Here is a 24,026-nt window from a genome sequence, read left to right as displayed (position 1 = left end):
TATTACCCACTTTATACCAAATCTGTACATACAAGGTTCCCTATTTCACCTCCTAGCTTTTCGCTCGGTCCTTCATCCAACCTCCACTCCCACTTCCCTTTCGATCGCCGCCCCTACTTCTGGTTTTTCTCACCCGTTTTGGTGGAAAACCGCCTCAACTGGTCAAAATCGTATTGAAAAATTTCTTTGGTATGTAAATAAATGTTTACCAAATAAAATCATATTTTTTAAAACAATCACATTAACAGTAAAACAGGAGGTAAATCACAGACTAATTTACTAGAATATTTATGTCCCTGTTGCAATGCCCATGCAATTATCTAGTACTTATTTACGATTATATTATAAACATAAGTAAAATATGAAAATATTGCCCCTCGCCCACAAATCTAGCACACCCGACCCCACCCTCAGTTTTTCCTATCTCTACCCATAAACTAACCAAATACATAATTAGAGAAAAAGAATACATGAAGTAGGAATAGTCAACAATTAGTAACCTTAGAGCTAAAAATAGTTGATGTATAATCAATATCCAAAGTGCTCAAATGGTAAAAATTCGACCCAAGACCGCCATGTTATGGTGCATTCTGGAAAACATATAAGATTATGGAGAAACATGTAGCTGTGCATTGAACTTAAGTAGCTCAAAGGATCAATGATGGGTGGTGCCGAACCACCTGCGATCTAAATGAGTATATGGCATCATGGAAGGCGTCCGGATTTGCAGTTGTCGCGTGTTGAGAGCGTTTTGTTGGGCCACATGTGTGGTTGTGAGGTTTCATGCTTTGGGTGTGGTTTGCCTGGTCTGTTTTTGCCCGGTTTTTCATTAATTAACCAGAAAACTTTCTTCTTCTTAATTAACTGAAGAGACAAATTTGTTGAGTCCTTTTTAAAAAAAAATAGTGGGTTACCACCAGTCAAGGTAGGCATCAAAGATGGCCAGGAAGCAGAGACCATTGCCCACATGAAGTCCCAAATTAGCCCGTTAAATTTTTATTATAAGCAACTGGTAAAAGAGTTAATTGTACAAAACTACCGCATTTGTTGCTAGATTTGCAGAAAACCACTTGGTCGCTAATTTTTTTGCAAATGCCACTATGTTTCTAGTATTTTTATGTGCAGAAAACACTGATCGAGGGATTTGTCCTGCTTGATCACTTTCTAACAAGTAGGACCGGATTGTAACAAGCTGACTTTTGGCAAAAAATTACCGTCCACACTCCTGGCTCTAGAAAAGTGGATCACCCTTGTCCCCCACCGCGCGCGCGCACACACACACATCGTATGGACAACTGCCAACAACAGCGAGTTGACCGGCGCCGCAATCACGGCCATCCCCATCCCCCCGGCTCCGTTAGCCGACACATCCTACATCATCGGCGAACCGCAACCTCGGCTGGACGAGTGGCGCATCGCGCCCCTCCTCTATTCCTCGCGCCTCTTCCTTCGCCCTGGCTCCCTTCTTTTATCTCTTGAGCTGCAACCGCCGTGGCTCTGTTCCGGCGCCGCCCACAGGTCCCTCCATCCAAGCTCGCGTCCCCGCCACTGGACCGGTCGGATTAGGCCACCTGTCACCCGCCATGGCCGCCCCATGGCTAGTTGCCTCCCTGTCACATTCCTCCCTCCTCTCCGGCCTCCTTGCAGTGACCCCCGTGCCATATCTCTCGCATACCCAGTAGCACGATGATCAACTGTAACGTGTAGCGGGATGATCAACATCATACCCAGTAGCATAGATGTTAGTAGATATGTTTGTATGCCCCTTGATGGTAATTAATTGGTTTCTCAATATTATGGTGGATTACGTGTTCTTTGTGACACCCTTGTAACTTCATGTGGATGGGTCCCTTAAACCCTCTTCCATCTTTAATATATGATACACAGATTCATGTGTATTCTTGAAAAAAACTGACTCAATATTTCAGTCTCAGGAGTGCTAAATCTCAACCGACTACGAAGTCTCGGTCGATGGCTCGATGCTATATTCGTGAAATCTTATGTAAAAATCCTTGTAACTTATTTTTGATTTCTTTGTTGTATGCTATGTCACTTGACTAAGACTTGGTTAAATCCCAATCAACTGAGATCTAGCCACACCCTTTCAGTTTTGAGAATAATAGATTTGCACTAGTAGAAAAACGCCCTGTTGTACCGGTTCGTAAGGACCTTTAGTCCCGGTTCTGTAACCGGCACTAAAGGGTGGGGACTAAAGGTACCCCCTTTAGTCCTGGTTCAACACGAACCGGGGCCAAGGGCCCACCACATGGCACGAGCCCGCGCGGTGGTCTGGGGGACCTTTAGTACCGGTTGGTAACACCAACCGGTACTAAAGGATTTTCTTTAATTTATTTTAATATTTTTTTGAATTTTTTTGAATTTCTGAATTATTTAACGATTTAGTCTCTAATCACCGCTCATCATTGAGCTAATCACCCCTCATCATTTCAAATCGTCTAACTTCCGGTCGGTCACCCATCCTCTCACTACTCCAGCCTAAGCACGCTTAACTTCCGAGTTCTATTCCTCCTAGTTTCCAAGTCTGCACTTGTTGTTTACCTGACAATAGTAAGCTGCCAATCCTATTAACCTTCGGGAATTTAGCTTGAGCATGAAGTCACATGTTTCACCGTTTGACTTTGCAACTATTATTCTAAAAAATAATTATTATTTAGTAACAGAAATATTTCTTGAATAAGTAGTTTGACCATAGTTTGACGAGATTTGATCATAATTTGACCACAGTTTGACCAAAAGTCAAAAAACTAAAATAATTATTTATTAACACTAATATTTCTTGAATAATTAGTTTGACCATAGTTTGACGACAATTTGACCAAATTTAAGGAAAATAAAAAAACTAAAAATTTGAGCATATCTTTTTTTCCTTTTAGAATTTGCGGATTCTAAAAATTTGCAAACATGCCGTAGGCCGTCAAAATCGGATACGCATTTTCATGCTTATTTTTTTATATATTATGTGTTTTTTTCGACATCGTATGCAAAAGATATGGCCGTTTTACTTTTTCATAACACTTTTTTGCAAAACATGTCCAAATTTAAGTTTTTAAATTTTCCTAACTAGTAGATGTAGTAACATAACTACATCTCGAAGATTTTAATTTTTGAAGTTTTTATCATTTTTTTTGTTTTTTACAAAACTGAAATGGTGATACACCGGGGCAGGGGGGGTTAGAGTTTGAAGATTGCCCTTTAGTCCCGGTTTGTGTCTCCAACCGTGACTAAAGATTAGACCCATTTTGTTCCGATTTGTGACACAAACTGGCACTATAGGTTAGACCTTTAGTCCCGGTATGTGTCACAAACCGGGACTAAAGGGGCTCGTGGGGCCCCGGCCTGAAGCCAGCCTGTCACCACCCCTTTAGTACCGCTTCGTGGCACGAACTGGTACTAAAGGGGTGGTGGCAGGCTGGCGTTAGGCCGGGGCCCCACAAGCCCCTTTAGTCACGAACCGGTACTAAAGGGGTGGTGGCAGGCTGGCGTCAGGCCGGGGCCCCACGAGCCCCTTTAGTCCCGGTTTATGACACATACACGAACCGGTACTAAAGGTTCAACACGAACCGAGACTAATGCATAGCCGTTCGAACCGGCACTAATGATCACATTAGTGCCGGTTAATTTACAAACCGGGACTAAAGGCTGAACATTAGGTCCTTTTTCTACTAGTGTTGGTGGTGACTTGCGAGCCAAAACCCCAGCGTTATTTTTGCATTCCAGCTACCACACGGCTCGTGCTGACCCTTAGCGCTAGTTTGTTGTCAAGAATGTATTCTCCACGATGTTGAGCAGGAGAATATTGAAGATGATCTCCAGCCTTTCATGCCACAACCCACAAGATAATGTACTGAAGTCTGGCGGAGACTTCAGAGCACTCCAATAGTTGTAGTGGCGGAGTGTTTGATGTGTCTTGTAAGAGGAAAGAATAATTTTTCTTCTTTTCGCACCGTAGGTTCCGATTTTGTCAGAGTTGTAGATTATAACTCCAAACGGCCCCTTTCCACTAGCTATCTAGGCCTAAAAGGTTGAGATGGACCATTGCAGAAAGTTATCAGATTCCAAGAAGCCCATATCCTACTTGATGCCAAGTGGCAACGATTTTCAGTCGTCAGATTGTGATCCAAACTCTATGGCGGCAACATCTCGGCCGTCCGATCAGAAACGATGGAGTTGCCACAGATTCTACGATGTCGCACGTCAACACTTTTACAGTCCAGTATCTTTCAGGCAATAATACTACACCTACGAAAGCAACGTACCAAGAGTTAACCTGCCTAACCAATCTATCGCCCCCCCTGATTTTCACCCGTGTGGGCCCCTGCCACACCCTTCCGTCCAATCCCAATCCTGCACGTTGCCTATTACGTAAAATCTATACATAACTTTACCTGGGTCATTGCTGATCTTTCAGGTACTTGTGATCAGTCTAGGATTGGCGAAAAAGGCACACCACACCTCGTATCTTTTGAGCTGTGGTCACACCGAGAACGCGTGCGTTGGGACTTTACCGGGACGCCTATAAATAGCAGGACCTACGCCGCTGCATATACCACCCCAAGCTTTCACGTAAGCCAGTACTGGCTAGCTAGCTACATCTAATTAAACCTAAGTAACAGGGGTGGGCGGTGGTGATCGAGGATGGCGTCGAGGGATCCGCTGATTGTGGGGAGGATCGTCGGCGACGTGGTCGACTACTTCGACATGGCGGCGCAGCTGAGGGTGTTGTACAACAACCGCGAGATCACCAACGGGTTCGAGCTGAGGCCGTCGCAGGTGGAGAATCAGCCGACGGTGCGGATCACGGGACGCCGCGGATCACTCTACACGCTGGTGAGTGGCCATATACGTCTCCACGCATGCATGCATGCGCGTCATTTGGTTGCATGAAATCTTGCATGCATGCGCGTCATTTAGTTGCATGAAATCATGCGTGCATGCACGCGCGTCCTTTGTTTTAAACATGCGTATGCGTTGCATGAATAACATGTGCACCATGTTTTTTGTTACTATAGGTGATGGTCGACCCTGATGTACCCAGCCCAACCAACCCTTCCCAACGGGAGTACCTTCATTGGTACGTGCATGCTGCCTAATTTAGCTAGGTACCTTTGTTTTTCGTGCATGCATTGTGTGCTAACCATTTCGTGAGAAAAATATATAATAATTAGTGTATGCATATATTTTCTACTACTATACCATAGAGAATTAAGCTAATTGCTTCGGTTTAATTTCTTGGCTACATACAGGATGGTGACAGACATACCAGACGGAGGTGACGTGAGCCGTGGTAAGAAATCAATCTACCGAGCACATGTATCATGTCAATTATCCTTTGCAACTGTCTTTCCCAATGAAAAACAAATAGAGGCTGGTATTAACACGATGGGAACGTTGTGTGCATGGATGCTACATGCAGGAACTGAGGTGGTGGCGTACGAGAAGCCGCAGCCGACGGCGGGGATCCACCGCGTGGCATTCGTGGTGTTCCGGCAGACGGTGCGGCAGGCCATCTACGCGCCAGGGTGGCGCTCCAACTTCATCACCAGGGATCTGGCCGAGTGCTACGGCCTCGGCGCTCCGGTCGCCGCCGCCTACTTCAACTGCCAGAGGGAGGGCAGCTGCGGTGGCCGGAGGTACCGGTGAATCGAGCAAGCTGGCTGGCACTACGTAATACGTACAAGTGCACGATCGCTCCATCCAAACGTGTCACACTAAATAAATTAAATAAATAAAGGAATAAATATGTGTAAGCTAGATATATAGCTGCTTCAGATACACATACTGTGACACTGCATAATACACTGGCTATGTCGATCGGCAGTACGTACTTGTGCCGGAATATACTGTGTACTTGATGCATGGCGTAAGCATTTAATAACCATATAATATGCTTCCTCTGTTCCTAAATATTTGTCTTTGTAGAGATTTCAACTAATGACCACATACGGAGCAAAATGAGTGAATCTACACTATTAAATATGTCTATATACATCCTTATGTGGTAGTCCATTTGAAATCTTAAAAAGACAAATATTTAGGAACGGAGGGAGTACGTGTTAACGTTGTTGTTGTTGCCATAATGCTTGCTCCATTATATCTTCTATTTTGTGAAACAATGTGTTATGCTCTTGTTCCCTTGGAAAGGACAATCTCCCCAAGTTGATTGTTGATGTCGAGGAAAAAAACACCCAATCGCAAAAGTATAGCTGAAGGATACTACTTACCAGCCAGAGTCACCTATGTAGTTGTAATAACCGTGGATGACTCTTCATAAGAAGTGTCCGCTATATTATCCTAGATGTCTAGACGATCCTTGAAAGTTTTATGTGACTAGCTACGCAATGCATACGGCTCTTTACTAGATTTGTTAGTGATTGTATGCACAATCCCATGCATATTACGACGTGGTTGTAACTCTAACCGTGATCCATCCCTCTTTTCTCATACTCACCCAAACGTGTTCTCTTCCCTAACCCAACAACGCCTCCATTTCCTTCTTTATCTCATCTTCCCACAATAGTGCACCTATAACTGTGTCACCGTGTCAGGGAGATCTAGGCTCGAGTGGTCATCACTGCACAAAAGGAGATCAATAGTGAGTGGGTGGCTGTTGCAACCCTCCTTCACCACATCAAATTGGAGATAGCTGCTATACAAAGGACATAAGGACACCACCACTACTTGGAGCAACTATATCAAGGGACAAGAAGAGCCGAAAAGAGCAAAGGGAGGACTTAAAAAGATCTACATCACAAAAATTGAAATTTGTTTGACATACACAAATAAATATATAACACGTTCAGGGAAATTTTCATAGCAATATACTTCCATACGTGGCATATACAAAACAAACAAATATGTAGATGAAAATGGGCCATTTTTGTTGTTGTTGGGCTGCGATTTCTTTGTGCAACTTGCAAATCATAATATCTTTGATCAAAATTTTACAAATCCATCGCAAATATGTATAAATTTGCACATAAATTGTGTCTGTTTTTTTTAGACTTCAAAACATTATTTTTGAATCATTTGAAATGAAGTGCTCCAATGTCCCCATCCACTAAAACTTTGCTCCCGAAGAAGAGCACGCTACTATACAAGAAATCATTTTTATCGGCATGGCTTCTGATATGGGCCAAAAAAGCATGTCACGAGAAAAAACATATCTGAACCGGGTCTTCGCAGGTCTCCATCTAAAAAACCTAGGGCAGCAAATATAGTGTCGAGGAGGTATAATATTTGATGCGGGTGGAACGAAAGGCATGTGTTGGAAATAATCTTGGGCTAGCCATAATGGAGACCCATATCACATATTTGGTCTATTCGAGGGGATAGTCTATTTGGGCTCGTCCTAAGATTTTTACGCATTTATTTCAAAATATTCATGTATTAAAAGGTGTTCAGCAACTTAAAAAAATAAATTTCAAGAATTTTTAAAGTGTTCATTTAGTTTTTAAAAAGTGCTCGCATGATTTAAAGAAGATCTCGTGTGTTTTTCAATAAGTGTGTATATTTCTTTGAAATAACAACAAATTGAAAAATAAATAGAAATAAAATTAGGAAAATGAAAAAAAAAAGAATGACCAAGAACCAATAAACAGAAACCAGGAAAAGAACAAAAACAAGTAGAAAAACAAAACCCAAATATAAATAAAGGTAATATTGAAATAACACAATGCACAAAAGAAGAAAAATACTATGTACCACCCGTAGTGAGTGTTATACGATATCTTGCTTGCCTTGAGACACACGGCGCCTACAGGACATGCCAAGAAGTGGTTTTGAGAATCTTCTAAAGACCGGTTCGCGAAACCTCCCAGATAGTATTGGCTGGTTTTGGGAAGGTACCGTGCTATTTCTTCAACTTATTGTTATTTTCTCTTATTATTTTCATTTGTTTTTTATAGTTTAGTTTTTACATTTTGCTGTTTGTTTCCTTTTCTAAAATAAATGTTGACTTTCATTTAATACACATTGAACATTTTTCTATGCAGGTTGAGCATTTTTTAAATATACTTTGAATGTCTTCAAAATAAATGTTGTACATTTATCCTAATAAATGTTTAAAATTTCTAAAATGCAAATTTAACATTTTTAAATACATGAATTTTTAAGCGCAATTTGAACATCTTATAAAAATTTACTGAACATATTTATGATATGCAAACAGTTTTTATATATTGTGAACATTTTCATAAAATTCCAAGAACGATGTTTTTCATTTCAGTGAACATTATTTGAAAAATGTCTTGAAACATAATTCAAACCAATTTGTTTTCTAAATGTCATGAACATTTTTACAAAACATTTCAGATTTTTTTACATTTTCATGAATGTTTTGGAAAAGTATCATGAACACAAATTTAAACGTAACATTTTCTGAACTACAAGAACATGTTTTGTAGTGGTATGAAAAATTATTAAAATTTCGTGAATACATTTTAATATTGAACATATATTTAATGTGTGGTGACTTTTTTAAATCAAAGTAAATTAATTTTTGTAATATACATAAACAAAAGAAAATTAGCTTTTATATTGAAATATAAACAAAAGTAAAACAAGAAAAGGAGAGTAAAAGAAAGACACAAATGAACAAACGTAACAACTAATGGATCGATCCGTTACATTGTCGCTTGAGGCGAGTTGTCTATTCCTGTCTTACATGCGGAGAGAATCCAAATGAACAAAGAGACCTAGACACGATTTTCCTATTTGCCGATTTTCAGTCAAGTAGTCGCTGAAATGCATAGGACAGCGACTAGCGGGCGTTAGATGGACCGACCCATTTAGAGCCAGTTAAATGCGGACAGAATCCCGATTTCTGGAACTTTATGGAAGCTTCCTATCCAGATTTGGGATCCTTCGGAACCGCCTTTTCTGTTGTCTTTACTGCTTTTCTGGGTTTCATTTTATTTTATTTTCCTTTATTTTCTCTGTTTCCTTTTCTTTTCTATTTTTCTCCTTTTTCAAAATTTCACAAATGTTTGCATTTTCCAAAAATGTTCATAGATTTGGAAGTATGTCCGTGTTTACAAAACATGTTCGCAATTTTGCAGAAGTGTCCATGTTTACAAAAATGCAGATTTTTAAAAAATATCCACGTTTCCAAACAAATAAAAAATAGCATTTTTCATAAAATGTTTAGAATTTTAAAAAATATTACGTTTATAAATTTGTGTCGTGTTTTCAAAAACTGTTTGGAAAATTAAAAGAAAACTGTTCAAAGTTTTCATAAAATGTATAGAATTTCAAAATTTGCTCGGGTTTTAAAAAACACATTTTTGATACAATACTGAAAATTCTTAAAATGTCCACCTTTTAAAAGATTATTCTATTTTTTTCATGTCCTCCATCCGATTCACTAGAGTATGGAGTTCGATCCACTACTAGACATTGCGGATTGGTACAGTGCCCCATCCCGCTTCGTTGTGCTCACTAGTGGGCCGACCCAGTCGGGTGACCGCATGTGCATCCCCGCAGCAAGCAGCAGGTAGGGGGTTCACCTAGACACTCCAGTGTTATGGACGAACTGCCTACATGCAACACTCACACGGGCCAACCTACTATCTGTATTATCAACCTGTGCTAAAAAAATTGCACCATTTTGGCTCCGGGGAGCATACGTATGCTACCGAATGAACAATAAAATCATAATAAATAGTAAATACAATTTTAAAAATATGCTTTTATGTATACGTTTATGTTAGTGTAACAAGCGTGCTTGACAATTTTCATGCAAAAATGGGATGACACTACTTCATCAGTGATTTTTCTTTGAGAGTAACAATATGAGGTAACATTTGGTGTTTGATTCGTTCTTTTCTGCACAAGTCAGAATGCTTAAACTCTCTCCCTAAAAAATTGCAGGTAGCATTTGGATGTGACTATGAACACATTTGACTTGTAGATTTTTGTGATATTAAAAAACATTTTTGACACACAGGAGCATGTGCTGCCAAGAGCCATTTCAAAAAATACTGTTGGTGGACTCCGTTTTTTTACTGGCAAACACAACCATATTGGTTTTCTTCTCTGCTGCTCGCCAGTGTGACCTAAGTTTTCTCGGTTCTGTGTGTTGACCATGTACTGCTTGTCAGTGTAGACCGTCCAAAGCCGATAGCTTTTCAGTTTTTTTGACTTTCTGTAGGTTGCCTAAAAAAAATTCTCACAACCATAGTGGTTTTTTTCAATGTTGTGAATATTTTTAAAATCATAGCAAATAATTTTTGCAAATACATTGAACAATTTTGTGAATGCATGATGAACTTTTATGTAACAATGAACATTTTATAAATTACATTAACTAAGTTTTGAACCCAAGTATTTTTTCCAAGAATATTTTGGAAAATATAAATAGGAAAAATGGTGAATATATATATAATGACAAAGAAATAAAACAAAAAACATGAAATAAAAAACATTTAACATGCTTATAGCTCAATTAATTTGACAAAGAATTCTCAACCCGTGTCAACGGTACAGCCCAACAAAAGTGGGTTTAATGCCATAACCAACAAGGAAAAGGACGCAAATCTTCAATAGAATATATTCCTTCGAATATAAGTAAATCTGAATAGTTAATAGGGAATGGCACAATTATCGTCCTTCAAGGGCTGTAAGGCTCACGCCATTGGCAGAATTTTGTAGGTCCTCTACCACCTTACTGGTTTCGTAATTTATCTGCGCAAACTACATAGGTTGCTTCGGTGCTGCGCGAGGCATGACTTCGCTGTCGAGCATGGACACAACAGATGACTTGTGAGGCCTAGCACTGGAGCGGTCCTGGACACACAAGAGCCCAACATGGATGCACTTGGACACTTCATCAAGCGAGTAGCTCTCGGTGACGGCTGCGTCCACAAAATCTTCACTTTGCCATCTGCCCACAAGTTCCATGCCTGGAACATCACGACGAAATTCGTTATATTTGCTAAATGCTAATACTGCATTTCTTGTTAAGTTATCAGAATCTGAAGCGTTTCATTACACGGTATCTAACACTTACAAATGATATGAGATTTGAAAAGTCCATCACAAGATGATGAGTTGAGCTGATTTTTAATCCACTTACAATCTCTAGTAGCAAATACCAAAGCTGTAGCTATCGGACTTGACGGAAAAAATGCCCTCCATGGCTCCATCACATACTCAGACGACATGCACCCGCTGTTTGAAAATTTTGAGATATTTCAGGCTTCTAAATTAAATTTCAGACCAAGAGCTAGTGAAAGAAGTACTTACTACGTTCCAACAACTCGTCTGGCACTTTCTTGTTGCTCGTTGCCTCCAAAGATCCTTGCCATTCCCAAATCTGATATTTTCGGGTTCATCTGCACGTCTAGCAGGATGTTGCTTGGTTGCTCGTTACCTCCAAAGATAATGTTTGTCTTGTATAGACAATGTGCATCATGTATCTAATAATACAAATACCACCATGCATTAAAAAAATAAAGTATATAAAAATAAGAATAAAAAGGGGAAATACAAACATAAAAAGGAAATAAAAACATTATAAACTAGATAAAAAGAATCAATAAAAAAAGAAAGCTGAACCACAGAGATTCATGCAGAATAAAAATGAACCCTCGATCTAAAAAAAAGAATAAAATTGAACCGACACAAATCAATAAAACATGAAAACCGAACAAGATTTTTTTTTGAGGGATCAAAAACCCATGGAGAAGAAGGAAAAAACAACAATCCAAATTGGCCAAGCCCACTTTTCGCACGTATAAGAACATATGAGGCCTGTCACAATTGAGTGGTTGCAGCCTGCAATCACTAATTGATGAGTACTCCTTGCAAAGATTACTCCCACCCCTAGGTTACGACAAGTGGCGCGCTGCATGTGGGCCACTTGTCGTTGCAACATGTGAGTATTTCCTTTTTTTGGATTCCTTTATTCAAAACTTTTTATCTCTTAAATCGTGCGTCCAGGATTGCGTCAAGATCTTCAAAACTAGATCCCATGTTGATAGGTTTTAACGAACTTTTTTTCACCAAAAAACCGAACGGAAAAACCGAACTGGGAGCATGGTTTTTCCCTTTCCGAAAGAGGCACGGCCGTGCCTCTCGCGCGAGCAAGGCCGTGCCTCTCGCGGAAGGGAAAAGAATAGAAAACATGTTTTTTTGTTCATTTTCAAGAGGCGCGGCCGTGCCTCTCGCGGAAGAAAAAAAATAATAGAAAACTTTTTTCCGTTTGCAAGAGGCACAGTCGTGCCTCTCACGAAAGCACAATCGTGTCTCTAATGGAAGGAAAAAAATAGAAAATGTTTTTTTCGTTTCAGAGAGGCATAGCCGTGCCTCTTGCGAAAGCACAACTGTGCCTCTCGCAGAAGCAAAACCGTGCTTCTCGCGGTAGAAAAAAACAAAAAACACAATCTTTTACGTCTCGCGAAAGCAAAACCGTGCCTCTCGCACAAGTAAAAAAACATGTTTTTTCGTGGCGGAATTTTAATTTTCAAATTTTTTTTGCTCGAAAAGTTAAGGAAGACCGGTGAAAAACCAAAAGTCGAAAAAAAATCGGTTTAAAAGAAGAAAACACGTGCGAAAAATAAAAAAATCCAGAGGAAGCGCCCAAAGCACGACATGTGGCGGTGGCTGAGAGTGCGCCAAGTGGCACACTCTCAGCCCACCCGCAAGTGATCGTCGCGAGGCTCCCGAAGGAGCGCTTGTCAACTAGTTGCTCCCGTTACATGGCTATTTATCGGGCACCGTGAGACCTAACTCGGTCTAGCCCTGGCGTGGTGCCACATGGGCGACCCAATACTATAGCTGCCACGTGATTTTATTTCTCTGTGGTTTCTTTCGGGCTTTTCTCTAGTTTCATCTTTTTTATTTATCATTTTTGGATTTCCTTTTTTTCCTTCTTCGGGGTTTCACCTTGTTTAATTAACACATTTTACTTTACTATTTCTTTTTATTTTCCTACAAATGTCTTATTTTTTCAAACACATTGTACATTTTTCATATAAATCAGGAACCTTTCTTTTATACATGCTTAATATTTTTTAGACATGATTAATATTTTGAAGACATGCAGAGATTCATGCAGAATAAAAATGAACCCTCGATCTAAAAAAAAGAATAAAATTGAACCGACACAAATCAATAAAACATGAAAACCGAACAAGATTTTTTTTGAGGGATCAAAAACCCATGGAGAAGAAGGAAAAAACAACAATCCAAATTGGCCAAGCCCACTTTTCGCACGTATAAGAACATATGAGGCCTGTCACAATTGAGTGGTTGCAGCCTGCAATCACTAATTGATGAGTACTCCTTGCAAAGATTACTCCCACCCCTAGATACATGTTTTGATGTCTACTTTTTTAATAGACATTATTCATTTTTTAGACATCTGAAACATTATCTAGATACATGTTTAACATTATTCAAATTCAGGTTTGTGAAATGTTTTACGAATACATGTTAATTCTTTTTCAAATATAGTTCAACCAATTTTATTAATGGTAAAAAAACACCTTTCTAAACTAGAAAGAAATTACATTGTATAAACACTTCATTTTCAAATGTCACAAACATCTCGTTTAAATGTGTTAACATTTTTTAATTTTACCGTTCATTTTTAATGGGACAAAACATTTTTATGAATTACTATAACATATTAATGAATTAGGATAATATTTTTTTATACTTTAACAAATTTTTCTAAAATGAGCGTACAGTTTTTGAAACGGGTGAACATTTTTTATATATCATGATATCATTTCAAATGCTATGAACAATTTTTCAAAGTACGCTAAAAATATTTACACTGCATTAACATTTATCTAATTTATGGTTTAAATTTTTTAAAGTAAATTTATCTAATGAAGGAAAAAAACTGAGAAGAAAAATAACTAGCCTGCAAGGAGCTAAAATATGAACATCTAAACAGAGAAAATAAATGTATGAACGTCAAGAAAAGAATATGCTGTGCTTGTTCTCAACATAGATATGTTATGATTGAGAGGGAATTTTAACCAATTTGTACGTTTAGAGTTAGGAAGTTTTGGTCTTGTATGGTCTGGTTTTAAACTTAGATAAATATGAGTGCTAGTTCCCCGCAAAATAAAATAAAATATGAGTGCAAGTCATATCTTACCTCTTGCAACAAATCGAGCCATGTACCACATCCGTTAATCAATAAATACCGCACTCACATCGGGTGATACCTGCTTTCCCAGTAATTTTCATGCCCGCGGGAAGCCACAGTACATCCATTCTAAAATGGATGCCCTTCTAAAATACAAGGCATATAAGTTTTGTCTTACGTCAAAGCCTAGTAAATTTGACTATATTTGTTGAAATAATCATCTACACGTACAATATCAAATCAATATCAACGGCTCATCGTTAAATGTACTTTCATCATGTACTTTAGAAGTAGAATCTTTTATCCTTAAACTTCACGCAACTTTGACTTTAGACAAAAAATTATGCACCTCATATTTTGAAATCTCTAAACTTAATCAAACATTCATAACTTTGATTTTGGAAGAAACTTATACACCTTATATATATTTTGAAAAAGGTGAGTGCAGTAGTACTATTGAAGAGAGAAGTTTCCTTGGTCAATTCTCTCGCTCACCGGGCCCAGCCACGCAAGGTTTTTAGAGCATCTCCAGCCGTTCGGCCCCCCAGCGCATAGGCCGGCGCTCTTTCGGGCGCTCACCCGTCGATTTTTAGGCCCTGGGGGCGATCAAGGCCCCAGCCACGCCCCCAGGTGCCGACCTCAAGGCGCCGCAAATTCAAACTAGGTCCATTCCTGCACCAAAAAAAAAATGCCACAAGTCCTGGCCGTCGGCTTCTTCTTCTTCCCTTTCCTTGCCGGAGCAGGTGCCGGCTCCTCCTCCTCCTCCTCCTCTGGCTCTTCGTCGCCGTAGTCGAGCTCGCCGTCCATGTCGCCATTGTGGTCCATTGTGTTGTCTTGGGCAGTAAACCCGGGGAGGCGGCGGCGGCCGAGCCGGTCGTGATGATGTCTTCCATGTCGGCCTCCGTCGCGTCAGTGTCGCCGAGATGCGTCGAGGAGACTTGTGAGAAGAGCAGCTCGCAACGCCGGAGAGGTGGCGTCAAGGAGGCTGCGTACGCCAACGGTGAGTAGGTGTACGGAGGGTACTGCATGCCGGCGAAGGCGGGCGAGGGCGTTCGCTGGGTCGGGTGACCATGGGGAAGGTGATGTTGGGGTTGAACCCGCCGTGCGCATCTCCGTCGGCGCAGCCCGGCGATGCCATGCAGTTCCAGGGTTGTGACGACGACGAGAAGCCAACCGGAGATCCCACGCTTTGCTGGCTCCAGGACGCGTACGGGCTGTGGCCGCTTGGCGGATTCATCATCCTCGCGCAAGCCGCCTCGGTTTGTTCGGTCGAGTGCTCCGTCTGCTCCGCCACCGCCGCAGCCGCGAGGGCCGTCCTGTCCCGGGCCTTCTTGGCCCTGTTCCGACTGTCGGCGGTGACAGCCTCCCGGTGTTGAACTTCCGCCTTCCAGTCGGCGTTAGTCATGCCCGGGGGCTTGGACGGCGACGCCCTCTGCTTCCTCTGCTTCGGCTGGACGGCGATGGCGGTATCCGTCGCGGCGCGGGGTACCACGTACTTCTTCGATGGCATGGCGGCCGGCTTGGAATGGAGGAGGAGGAGATTGGCAGGAGGAATGGAGAATGAGAGGGGAGCTGAGGGGGAAAGCGGGAGGAAACGGCGGGAAAAGGGCCTCCTCTCGCCGATAGAGCGGCCCCATGTCTTTTTTCGCTTCTGCCGGCGCCCCAGGCGACCTCTGGACGCTTGGGTTCGGCTCGGGGTCACCGGCTGTTAATTTAGCCCAAACCAGCGCTAAATGAGATCCTGTGGGCGCGACTGGGCCGATTTTCGGCCGCTGGCGCTAAAAAATCATCTTCTGGGGCCTGTTGGGGGCGCGGGGGCGCGGCTAGAGATGACAAGTGATGCATGTGCATCGTTCGAAAAGCGTCCATCGGTTGACCCGAAAAAAAAAAGCGTCCGTCGGCAAATCAGGAGCAAACGGGGGAGCTGCTGCTGCATGCCTACGGAGACGCGCGTCACGTACCCATCACGGGATCACACAAAATTTCTGTTTGCGGCGCGCGGCGACATGCATGGCTGACCATCGATCTGCAGCCGCTCTCACCTAATCATTCTCCCGTCGCCGTCGAGCTCCAGCTTTGTTTTTTTTTTTTGAACAGAAGGATTTCATTAATATGGCATTAAGCACACTTTACAAATAGCAGTTCGAGTGGCTGAGCACTCATTGCTGATAGCTCATTACAGGTAGGACATCGTTCCAAATTAGTACCTAAACCTTGATCTGAATGTAGGCAAGTAGAGCTAAAAGGTTTATCTTGCACTTTGACAGCAAGTCTAGCCTGATGGTGTGCCTTGAAATTCAGACTTCTGTGCACTTTGAGTATTCTATATGGATGAAATGAAGGCGTGGTCTGGATAGCAGCTAAGATTGGCCGGATAGCCCACGGACCTGCTTTAGTAATATCAGGTTGTACAACCGCTGAGGCAAGCACTTCAGAGTCTGTCAAAAACTTCGAATCCTGCACATGTAGTTGAGCTGCAATCTTCACCGCCAACAGCAGTCCATAAGCTTCTGCCTGCAAAGCTGATGCTACTGGTGACGACACAGCAGAGATGTATAGATGATCGGTATGTTGCCCGTTAATTTGTAGAAAAACACCTATACCCGCCTTTGCTGCAGCTTGTCCTGGCTCCAACGACCAAGCTGCATCTGAGTATATTTGTGTACCTGGAAAATCTATTGTAGACTGAGAAGTAAGAACAGTAGAAAGCTTTAGCTGTTCTGGCTGACCGTGATGTCCCTTCCAAGTTGAATCATGAACATGTAACTCCTTCATCAGTGAAGTGTCTGTGTCCTGCATAACAGCATTGTACACAACAAAAACTTGCTCTGGCTTAATGTTCTTGCGATTAAATAAATAGTCATTTCTCACTTTCCATAAACACCAGAGAAAAGTATAGAGATTAATAGTTGAAATGTGAGGGTGATTGGAAGAAAGCAAATACTGTATCATATCGGGTATAGTTTGATGTGTGGCAGCTAACATTTCAGTTCTGATGTACCAAGGATGTGAAAACCAAGCCGCTTTGGAGAAGTGACATAAGAATAACATGTGCATTTCATCTTCTTCCATGCCACACCTGGAGCACTCAGATTTTATATGTTTGGAAAACTTACCTGCTCTTTTCCCAGTAGCTAGGGCTCGCCGAAGTAGTCTCCAAGCAAAAGTTTGAACCCTGGGTAACATCATTTTTTCTGCCCAAACCTGATTGAGAAGAGAGATTACCTGTTGTGGCACTGGCTTAGGTCTCTGATTAATAGGGAGCTCAAGATTTTTGTAACAATGCTTGTAGGCACTTTTGGTTGAGAATTCACCTGCAGGGGTTAGCTTCCATACAAGCAAATCATGGCCTAGAGAATCAACTATAGGGGTTTGCAAGATGACAGCCGCAGTTTCAGGGGTAAACAAGGTATTAACTAGTTGGGTGTTCCATACCTTTTGATTATTGGACCACAGATCTTTTACTACAGCTGGATAGGAGTAAGGTGGTTGTTGAATATTCAAATTGTCATAAATATCTTGCCATTTAGAGAACCATGGAGAGCTCCAAATGGAGGAGCTTCCATCCACAAGTTGATAAAAAGATGCAGAGCTCAGTAGATGTCTTACCTTCAATATGGCTGTCCAGAAAGCTGACTTAGGCATATTGGCTTCTGCTCTCCAAAATGAGGTATTTGCATAGTACTTTGACTTGAGAATAAGAGCCAAATTACTGTTAGGCTCCTTAGCTATTCTCCAAGCTGCAGAAAGAATTAAACTTTGGTTGATGGCTTGTAGATTCCTAATTCCTAGGCCTCCTATCTTCTTATCTGTGCATATGTCCGCCCAGGCTCTCAAACATAGAGCCCTTTTAGTAGAGTCATCCTTAATACCTGTCCACCAAAAATTCCTGATGATAGATGTGAGCCTAGCAAGAAATTTCTTAGAAAACAAAATGTTAGACATGTAGTAGACAGGAATTGAAAAGAACACAGATTTGATCAAGGTCAATCTAGCTGCATGTGAAAGCCTATTAGCTTTGTAAGTAGAGAGCTTCGACTTAAATTTATCGTACACAAAATTATAACGGGGCTCCTGTCGGCAACGCAGGGATGCAAAATCATCGTGGATTCGGTCGCTGGTTTCCCCCGGCGTCGCAATATATTCAAGAATGTGCGGCTATTAGAACAGTCCTGTCCTGGTCATGGTGCCAAAATTACGTGTGTGTCTTGTGTAGTAGTATATGCATGGGATAGTGGTCACGGGTCAAGAGAAAGTCCCTCTTTCTGAGCAAACAAAATCTGGTAGATGTAGCAGTCACCCGGGTTCATTTCATACTAGGTAGCACCATGTGGGGTGGGTTAGCCAGACTGAGTTTTATCTTAATTAAAAATGATGTCTGATTTTCTCTAGACATCAATCTTTTTTGGAAATCGGTCCAATTCATTTCCCGATTTGGGTTAACCATTATTCATGTTGATATTTATCCTTTTTATGTGTCTCGAACTATGCTTCGAATTTAGATTTGAAATGATGTAATATGGGTAGATACTCCTTTCCGGTTTATTGAGCTCATCTTACAAATCACATCAACGAAGGAGGACATACTTAAATGCTAGTGTGGTACTCCCTTCATCTCAGTTTATTTGGCCTCTCAGCAAACTATCGATTTCCATTTTTGCAAGGCCCCTAAACGTTGGCAGTAAATTTCCCTCGATTCTCTGTGTTGTATGCGCGTGCACGATTGGTTAGAGCGAGTACAATAAGATATAGTCAGCAGGCTGTAAGAAGTAAAGAAATATTTCTAATGCTTAGTTGGAGCAGAGAGGATAGGAGAGAGAATGTAAGCGGGCTCTCATGCAAGAGCCAGCTGCAGCACGTGCTCCTAATCACTATGTGAGAGTGAAAAGTGAGCCATGTATTAATAATGTAGCACATATTTATAACTAATTTGTTATACATGTTGGCTATAAGTTGGCTATAGATGACATGTCACTTTCTTATAGTCAACAGTTGGCAATACTATTAACCATGCTCTTAGGCAGCCACATCATTAGCTCCATGCACCACGCAATAGTTAAGAGCATAGTTTATAATATAGTCGACCGGTGGCTGTAGCATCTTGCCATGTTATTTATAGCCAATTTAATAGCCAACATGTATAATAGTGGGCTATAATAAAGTACTACACTAGCATTATTTATCTCTCGGCTGCAATGCACGGGCAATTATCTAGTACTTATTTACGAGAATATATCATAAACATAAGTAAAATATCAAAATATTGCCCCTCTCCCAGAAATCTACCACACCTGACCCCACCCTCATTTTTCCCTATCTCTACCCATAAACTATCCAAATACATAATTAGAGCAAAAATACAGGAATTGGCAATAGTCAACAATTAGTAACCTTAGACACTAAGAAATAGTTGATGTACAATCAATATCCAAAGTGCTCAAATGGTAAAAATTCAACATATATAAGACCGCGAAGTTGCGGTGCATTATACAAAACATAAAGATTTTGGAGAAACATGTAGTTGTGGGTTGAGCTTAAGTAGCTTGAAGGATTAATTATGGGTGGGTGCCGAACCACCTGCTATCTAGATGAGCATATAACATCATGGAGGGTGTTCGAGTTTGCAGTTGTCGCGTGTTGACAGCATTTTGTTGGGCCACCTGTGTGGCTGTGAGGTTTCATGCATTGGGTGTGGTTGCCTGATCCATTTGTCCGGTTCTCCTTAAATTAACCAGAAAACTCTTTTCTTTTTCAATTAATCGATGATGCAAATCTTTTGCTTCCGTTTGAAAAAAAATAGCGGGTTACCCATCAGTGAAGGTAGCCATCAATGACGGCCAGGAAGCGGAAACCGCCGCCCACATGAAGTTCCCAAAATTAACCCGTTAAAATGGTTTTATAAGCGGCCGGTAAAACCATTAGAGATAATTTCTCACATGTGACCCGTTTAAAAACACAATCATAAATGGACATGCATCACAAATAGTTTTTCCTCTAGGCTTATGTCTGATGACTTCCTCGGCCGTCCCATATGTAATAGATTATATAAAAGGCGATTACACTGGGCTATTAGAACTCTGCATCAGGTCAAAACTTGCATTGTTATGTACGTACCATTGATTGCCTAATTCTCACTTATCGAGTACATAGGCCATTGGATCCATTTTTCTGAATTTTGCTGTGATTGTCTGTTGATAGTGATTGCTAGCTTTATTTTGTGACATATTATACTTAGGTCTAGCAAAATCTCAGTCCCCTAAGAGATAGGCATGCCTGAAAAACTGTAACGTGTAACAGGATGATCAACGCCATATGGAGTAGCATAGAGGTTTGTAGATATGTTTGTATGCCCCTTGATGGTAATTGATTTCTCAATATTTCATTTTTGAGAACGACAGATTTGGTGGTGACTTGTGAGTCAAAACCCCCAACGTTATTTTTGCATTCCAGCTACCACATGGCTTGTGCTGACCCATAGCGCTAGTTTCTTGTCAAGAATGTATTGCACACTATGTTGAGCAGGAGAATGTTGAAGATGATCTTCATCATTTCATGCCATGGGATGATGTACTGGAGGAGACTTCAGAGTACCCCCCCCCCCACCCCCCGCCCCCGTACTTATATTGCATGTATCTTGTAAGAAGAAAGAAGACTTGTATTTTATAGCTTAAGATTTTGTCGAGGTGCATATTATAACTCCAAAGGGGTCCTTTCCACTATCTAGGCCTAAAAGATTGAGATGGACCATTGCAGAAAGCCAGAAAGTTATCAGATTCCAAGAAGAAGCCCCTATCCTACTTGCTGCCAAGTGGCAACAATTTCCAGTCGTCAGATCATAATGCAAACTCTCTGGCGGCAACATCTCAGCCGTCTGATCAGGAACGATGGAGCTGCCACAGGTTCTACAATGTCGCACGTAAACACTTTTGCAGTCCAGAATCTTTCAGGTACTTGTGATCAGTCTAGGATTGGCGAAAAGGCACACCACACCTCGTATCTTTTGGGCCGTGGTCACACTGAGAACGCGTGCGTTGGGACTTCACCGGGACGCCTATAAATAGCAGGACCTATGCCGCTGCATATACCACCCCAAGCTTTCACGTAAGGCAGTACTGGCTAGCTTAGCTACATCTAATTAAACCTAAGTAACAAGAGTGGGCGGTGGTGATCGAGGATGGCGTCGAGGGATCCGCTCATCGTGGGGAGGATCGTCGGCGACGTGGTCGACTACTTCGACACGGCGGCACAGCTGAGGGTGCTGTACAACAACCGCAAGATCACCAACGGGTTCGAGCTGAGGCCGTCGCAGGTGGAGAACCAGCCGACGGTGCGGATCACGGACGCCGCGGGTCACTCTACACGCTCGTGAGTGGCCATACGTCTCCACTCATTTGGTTGCATGAATTCATGCATGTATGCACGCGCGTCGTTTGTTTTAAACATGCACCATGTGCACCATGTTTTTTTTTCCAGTTTTGCTAGAACTCATCTAGATGAGATATAATTTGGTCTCATTCACCTTTTATAGCCATTGGATGTGATGCTATAAGATGCGTGTATGCTGACGTGGGTTGTATATGTTTTTGTTTTCAAAGTGAATGGGACCAAATTATATCTCATTTAGATGAGTTCTAGGTACTAGGTGATGGTCGACCCTGATATACCCAGCCCAACCAACCCTTCCCAACGGGAGTACCTCCATTGGTACGTGCATGCTGCCTAATTTAGCTAGCTTTACCCGTAGCTAGATACCTTTGTTTTTTGTGCATGCCATGCATGCACTTTGTGTGCTAACCAATTCGTGAGAAAAATATATAATATTGAGTGTATGTATATATTTATTACTACTATACTATGGAGAATTAAGCTAATTACTTCAGTTTAATTTCTTGACTACATACAGGATGGTGACAGACATACCAGACAGAGGTGACGTGAGCCGTGGTAATAAGAAAGTGACATGAGCCGTGGTAATAAGAAGTTAATTTATCGTACAGACTACGAGCAAAAAACAGATAGTCCGATGAAAACCATTAATCAAACATTTGCGTGTGTGCATGGCTGCATGCAGGAACTGAGGTGGTGGCGTACGAGAGGCCGCAGCCGACGGCGGGATCCACCGCGTGGCATTCGTGATGTTCCGGCAGGCGGTGCGGCAGGCCATCTACGCGCCAGGGTGGCGCTTCAACTTCGTTACCAGGGACCTGGCCGAGTGCTACGGCCTCGGTGCCCCGGTCACCGCCGCCTACTTCAACTGCCAGAGGGAGGGCAGCTGCGGTGGCCGGAGGTACAGCTAAATCGAGCAAGCTGGCTGGCACTACGTGGTACGTACAAGCGCGCGATCGCTTCATCCAAACGTGTCACACTAAATAAATGAATAAATGAATAAATATGTGTAAGCTAGATATATAGCTGCTTCAGATACACATACTATGACAATGTGTAATACTGGCTATCTCGATCGGCAGTACGTACTTGTGCTGGAATATACCGTGTACTTGGTGCATGGTTTAAACATTTAATAATCATAATATACATGTTATTGTTGGCAAATGAACAATGCTCCCTCTATCAATTTTATTTTGTGAAACAATGTGCAATGCACTTGGTCCCTCGCGAATGATAGCACCTCGCCAAACTAGGGTTGTGGGCGTGTGCCAAGTTTTTTTCTTCAAAAAGGGAGGACTCCCCGGCCTCTGCATCAGAACGATGCATACGACCATCTTTATAAATAAGCAAATAAGTTCAACAAGGTCTTACAGCCTGAAACAAAGTAACGGCAAGCTCACATAGAGCCACAACACCAAAAACACAAAAGCCAAGAGGCCACAACCGGCTGGCATAACAAAGATAGAAAAACTAATCGCCTATCCTATTACATGACCGCCATCCAAACCGGTTGAAGATATCCCATGCTACCATCTCCCACCGGATAGATCCAGTAACCAAACGCTCCCTGGCCTCCGTTGGAGTGAGTAACGACCACATACGGATCAGCGTAGTGGCTCCGAATATAACCTGCAAAACATGAATATTTGTTGTTCTGTTAAAAGCCAAATCATTTCTGTAGTTCCAAATTGCCCACAACAAAGCACATACTCCTACACGAATGTGCCTAGCTATTTCAAACTCTATCCCAGCAAGCCACGTTCCAAATAACGTACTGACAGAATTCGGAGGAGTAATGTTAAAGGCAATGTGCACCATCTACCACAACACTTTGGCCAACGGGAAATCAAAAAAAAGATGCTTGATAGTTTCATCCCAATCACAAAAACTACACCTAGTAGATCTTGTCCAGTTAGGTTTACCAAGTTATCCTTTGTTAATATGACTTGTTTATGTACAAACCACATAAACACTTCAATTTTCAAAGAAACTTTGACTTTACAAACATATTCGGAACTAGGAATGGCGCTAGAGTCGATGACATCGATATACATCGATTTAATTGTGAACTCTCCAGACCTAGTAAGCTTCCAGCATAACTGATCTGGCTGATGAGATAGCTGAACCTCAATCAGTCTACTCATTAAATGAAGCCAGGCTTCCCACTGGTTGCCAACAAGCGTTCTCCTAAAATGAATATTAAGGGGGATAGACTGCATTATCGTTGCAACATAAGCATCACGTCGTTGAACAATACTATATAGGGATGGATACTGAAGCGCCAGCGGCGTCTCTCCAAGCCAAGTATCCTCCCAGAAGCGCGTGGTAGTGCCATCACCGATTATAAACTTTGTCCTATTAAAGAAGGCTGCTTTGACTCTCATGAGCCCCTTCCAAAAAGGCGAGTCCGTCGGTCTCGCTGTCACCCGGGACAAAGTTTTGGACTGCAGATACTTACTACGGAGAATCTGCGTCCACGTGGCATCAGTCTCAACTGATAACTTATACAACCACTTAC

General features: G+C 41.8%; 1 protein-coding gene and 1 pseudogene across 1 annotated transcript; both read left to right on the top strand.

Annotated features, from left to right (window-relative positions):
• The first annotated feature begins 4,656 nt into the window (after nt 1–4,656).
• On the top strand, nt 4,657–5,661 carry LOC119368755 (protein FLOWERING LOCUS T-like). The gene is made up of 4 exons (XM_037633916.1): nt 4,657–4,848; nt 5,031–5,092; nt 5,265–5,305; nt 5,435–5,661. The coding sequence occupies exons 1-4, from the start codon at nt 4,657–4,659 to the stop codon at nt 5,659–5,661; spliced, it is 522 nt and encodes a 173-aa protein (XP_037489813.1).
• Nucleotides 5,662–21,293: 15,632 nt separating this feature from the next.
• On the top strand, nt 21,294–22,416 carry LOC119361385 (annotated as a pseudogene).
• Nucleotides 22,417–24,026: the final 1,610 nt, after the last annotated feature.

Source organism: Triticum dicoccoides, chromosome 2B (genome assembly GCF_002162155.2).
Source record: "Triticum dicoccoides isolate Atlit2015 ecotype Zavitan chromosome 2B, WEW_v2.0, whole genome shotgun sequence".
In the NCBI taxonomy this organism is placed as follows: domain Eukaryota; kingdom Viridiplantae; phylum Streptophyta; class Magnoliopsida; order Poales; family Poaceae; genus Triticum; species Triticum dicoccoides.
Note: the sequence above shows the minus strand (reverse complement) of the source record. Positions and strands in the feature narration are given on the sequence as shown.

Excerpts from the sequence above, each read along its gene's own strand:
- LOC119368755 (XM_037633916.1), top strand. The coding sequence starts at position 4,657 with ATGGCGTCGAGGGATCCGCTGATTGTGGGGAGGATCGTCGGCGACGTG. Across the intron at positions 5,093-5,264 it reads CAACGGGAGTACCTTCATTG|GATGGTGACAGACATACCAG; the intron begins GTACGTGCATGC and ends GGCTACATACAG. Across the intron at positions 5,306-5,434 it reads CGGAGGTGACGTGAGCCGTG|GAACTGAGGTGGTGGCGTAC; the intron begins GTAAGAAATCAA and ends TGCTACATGCAG.